Genomic DNA, 4,766 nt, shown 5'->3' on the forward strand with positions numbered 1-4,766 from the left:
TACAAAAAAAGAAAAAAAAACTTGCCATTATTACCATTGTCAAATGCAAAGCTCAGTGGCATTAAATATAGGTATAGTTGCCAAAATATCACTATCATCTATCTCCACCATTCCTTATCTTACAAAAGTGAAACTTTCTTTCCAATGTAAAAAAGTTCCAAACATTCTTTGCCAACAGGAGTTCCAACCATTCTACTGTAAAATTTGGTGAGAAATTAGCATAAGGCACATCTGAACAGGACCAGGTATGTAACTTTGCTGCATTTTCCAACACACATTGCAACCAGTACCACGGAAGCTGGGATTAGATTGCCCTGCTGTGAAGCTTCCAAAGAGCACTTTTGATACCCTTGTTCCTCAGGCTGTAGATAAAGGGGTTCAGCATGGGGGTGACCACAGTGTACATTACTGAGGACACCACATTCTCTCTGGGAGAAGGTGATACAGCCGATCCAAAGTACACTGCAGTACCTGTTCCTAAAAATAGGCAAAAAACTGCCAGGTGAGAGCCACAGGTGGAGAAGGCTTTGTACTTCCCACCTGAGGATGGGATCCTCAGAATGGAGGAAATTATTTTATAGTAAGAGAAAAGGATCCCTGAGATGGGGAAAAAGCTATATAGGGCAAAAAGAACATACTTGCCAGTATTAATAGAGTAGGCGTCAGAACAGGAAAGATTCAGAAGTTGAGAAGGGTCACAGAAGAAACTAGAAATTTCCACATCCTTAAAGCTGGTAATTTGTAAGATCATCAAATTGTGCAGCTGAGAGTCCAAGACACTCAGCAAAAATGATACCAAAATTGAGAAGCCACAGAGGCGAGGGTTCATAATGACTATATAATGCAAGGGGTGACAGATGGCCACAAACCTGTCATAGGCCATCACAGTGAGAAGCATATAACCCATACAAATAAAAATGGCATAAAAGGACATCTGTGTCAGACAGCCCATGTAGGAGATGACATCATTGTGAGTTTGAATGTTTACAATCATGTTTGGGACTGTGGTGGAGATGAAGCCGATGTCAGCCAAGGACAGGTTGGAGAGGAAGAAGTACATGGGGGTGTGGAGGTGGGGGTCAGAGCTGACAGCCAGAATGATGAGCAGGTTCCCAAGCACTGTGACCAGGTACATGGACAGGAACAGTCCGGAGAGAAGGGGCTGCAGATCTGGGTCCTCTGAGAGTTTCATGAGATGGAATTCAGAGACATGGGTTAGATTTTGTTCTTGTAGGTATGTTGGACACCTTTTGAAAAAAAGCAAAAAAGGTGTTAAAAAAGAAATACGAAAAACAGGCTCTCCTCATTCTGGAAATATTTGAATTAAAATATGCACAAGGAAGGAGCTCACACTTTAGGTCCATACACCTTCAACAATAGCTGTCAGTAGTGAAGAACCCAGTCTCTACATTTTCTTTCATTATCACCTTCTCCATCATTCACCCCTCTTCCTATACTCACCTAAGAAGCATTGAGCTGAGAAGTGTTAAAAGTCCAGGAGCAGAGAAGAAGTCCATGATCAACCCATATAATTTAAGCCAAATATCTGTTATATAAATTACCCTACTTTTTTTTTTCTTTTTCTTGATCCTGTACTCTATCTGGCCTGCCAAACGTGCTTCATAGTTTTTTTTTTTTTTTTTTATCTGAAACCATCAAGTACATTGTTTATGATCTAGCACCAAGGAAAGCCCCCAAACTCAAGTCTTATTTCCATTCTCAGTCCTTCTTCATGGGTTCTCTGGTCAGCCATTCCTGACACATTGATTTCAATTCTCCTGTTTAGGCTATGTGAAGTACACTTGGGATCATTATTTATCATTTCTCTATGTGAAATTGTGAACGTCTAGAGCATTCGGGTCCCTGGGTAAGGGTCATGAAATAACCGGGACACAGGGGATGCAGAGCCAAGGCAGCAATTGCAACTGCATGCTGAGGTTTATTTGTAAGTTCCTTTTATATTCTTCTTCTAACAAAGCAAGCAATTAACACTTTACCCACATTGCCCAAATGTCATGCCTCAGCGGGTACACAGAGCTAAATTCAGATCGTTCCTGTTCATTTGATAAGTACCCTTCCAAAGTTCTTTGTAGACATTATCTAATCCCCGAATGTACTGTTCCCAGGTCCAGTATGCAAGAAGCTTCTTCCTCTTGGCCAAACCTTGCAGAACTTGTGACTTGCGATAAGGGGAAGAGAACTTTTCCTCCTCCTAACTGAGGTTTGCCTCAGCTGACCTAAATCACAGCCACAGCTCTTGCAAAAAGTCAAACCCCAACATGAAATAATTGGATACAGTACAAAACAGAGTATAACAAGTAAAAATGTAACAACTTCTTGGAAACATCCTCATTTGTAAATTGTAGGTAGTAATTACCTACCTTGTATGATTGTCATGAGGAAATTAAAAAAAAAACTTTCAAGTGGCATAACTCGTAGTTCTCTCCCATTATTAAATATATCTGTTTATATTTTAGAATATCCATACACAGTGATGTCAGACTAATACCAATTATATCAGCATATCCACATGTGAAGTTCTCAGTGGTCCTTTCTTACACCAGATCTGAAATCCTATGTCTAACAATATCCTGCCATGTAGAACACTCTTCATGAATAATACCTACTCTTATTGTCCATAATTCCCATCACCTATATTGAAACATAAAAATCTGATAATAATTGTGCTAGGACTAACATTGGATAGACATCTGAAACATTACCTAAGAAATTTGAGTCTTAATATCTCTACCTGATTCCATTTTCCTGCAAACCTGTTTCAGAAACATACTTATTGTTATGAAACACAGAGGTGTAATTATCTGCTTGTGTTTTCATGTCAGAATCATCTATCAAACACTTTTATTTCACACATTTACCTAAAACATAGGTAAAAAAAAATCATCTAAGTAATTTGCAAAACAATACCCATTGGCCATGAAATCTACAAGTTTACATTAACCTGAGCTTTTAATTTCTCAATGAAGTACATTTCTCTTCTGCAAAGTCTTTTCTGGTGCAAAGTGATAGAAAGGACATCATGGTTTAATTCAGTAGTATACTAGTATGACAATCATTTCAAAGCAGTCTCCCTGTCACTTAAATCCCTGTCTGGATAATACGTTGTCAGGACATGATTGGTTGATTTCCAGTGCAAAAGCTGTGTCCAAATTTACTCTTAATGACCTACATTTAGGTACCTACAAGAACAGTCACTATCACCTACATATTCTCAATCCTAATATGTATCATGGAAATGCAATTGCACCCTGACTAGGAATATTCTTCCTTGATGACTCCTGAAGAAGTTTGGTCTTGTGCAGGGAATACTCTTTACTGTGGCTCGAACAGAAGAGCCAAGGCCTGGACTGGAGTCAGGCAGTCAACATTTCAGACCTGCATCACCTGCCAGTTTGTGCACAGTGTGTGAATCTCTCCTCCTCTCCTTGCTCACTGCTTAAGGGAAACACAGATTATAACACCATCTCCACAACATGTGCAACATTGGGAACCCAATGAATATTTGGAAATTGTTATTTTAGTAAAAAAATCATAATTATGTTAAGTATTAACATTATGGAGGAAAGCCATGGTCAAGGGCACTGGAGGCCAGAATGAAGTGAAACCCTGCCGTAGGTCTCAGTAGAAGGCTCAGTGTTAGGTTCCCCTTCAGCTTCTGCCTTGTTGCTTTTCTTCAAATCCATGAAAATCTCTGCCATGATTTCTGAACACTTGCCTACTGTGGATGAAACTAAATAAAAGTAAATTGTCCCTATGACCAAAACATGGACATAAAGGACACTGTTTGAACTTGTCTATTCCCATGGACACTGCTGGAAGGAATGAGAGGACAGTCAGGAGGCCACAGTCTGTTCATCCAAATTCGTTTTGTTCAATATAGGGAAAAGGGTGGGGTGCTTCAATTCTCAACAGACTTGCTCAAGACGTCGCCCTGGCCAAGTAGAACTCAGGCTCCAGGGTGTAAGAAATAGAAGAAAGGAAGCCGTTCCTCCCAGATGCACAGCACATGCATCTGTAAGGGCAAACATAAAGTGTCCCATCCAGAAACAGGAAAACAGTCACTTCAGGTCACTGGATATATTAGTTGAGTGGAATGAAGATTAACCTATCAGGACTAACAGTACCAATAATATCCAGATTTATTATGCCCTCATTTTATTCCCATATCCCATATTATTCACATAAAATAACCAAGTATCTACTTATCCTTACTCACTGTAGTCACATCAATGGGAAATGAATTCAGATGACAGGGCTGAGTCTAGACACCCGTGAAACCAGGGACTGCTTAACAGACACAGTGACTGGGCTGACAGACTCTGGAAAGGATTGATTTAATTATTTTATTCTTTCCCACCTGACAGTGTTCAGTATGGGCCCAGACATTTTCTCTGTAGTAAATATGAGGTACATTTTTAAAATATTTCCAGTATTGGGGGGGAAATAAAATCAAACCTGACCTTAGTTTTGCTTTGGGATTGAGAGGGCTGTTTTCAAGCATGGAGGAGCATGGAGGGAGCTCCACAGAGGTTCTGGAGGGGCCCCAAGATTGTGATCTAATCTGAATGACCATCAGCTTCCCCCACTGTGACCTCTCCTGTGACATGTGGATGTCCTTCCATTGTGCATGCACCAGGAACCCCCCTGCTCTGCCCTGTGATCCCCAGGAATACCAAGAGGAAGAGCACCATGGGCAAGGCTCTCTTTCTGCAGGACAGGGACTAGGAATGGCTGGTTGGCCTGCT

At 40.5% G+C, this 4,766-nt stretch overlaps 1 protein-coding gene across 1 annotated transcript; it reads right to left on the reverse strand.

The window, feature by feature from the left end:
- Positions 1-304: 304 nt before the first annotated feature.
- Positions 305-1,222, reverse strand: LOC308645965 (olfactory receptor 7E24-like; the record flags this gene model as incomplete). Its single annotated transcript, XM_081288413.1, has 1 exon — positions 305-1,222. Exon 1 carries the CDS (start codon positions 1,190-1,192, stop codon positions 305-307), a length of 888 nt encoding a protein of 295 aa, XP_081144539.1. The 5' UTR covers positions 1,193-1,222.
- Positions 1,223-4,766: the final 3,544 nt, after the last annotated feature.

Source organism: Spermophilus citellus (genome assembly GCF_964194105.1).
Source record: "Spermophilus citellus genome assembly, chromosome: 3".
NCBI classification, from domain to species: domain Eukaryota; kingdom Metazoa; phylum Chordata; class Mammalia; order Rodentia; family Sciuridae; genus Spermophilus; species Spermophilus citellus.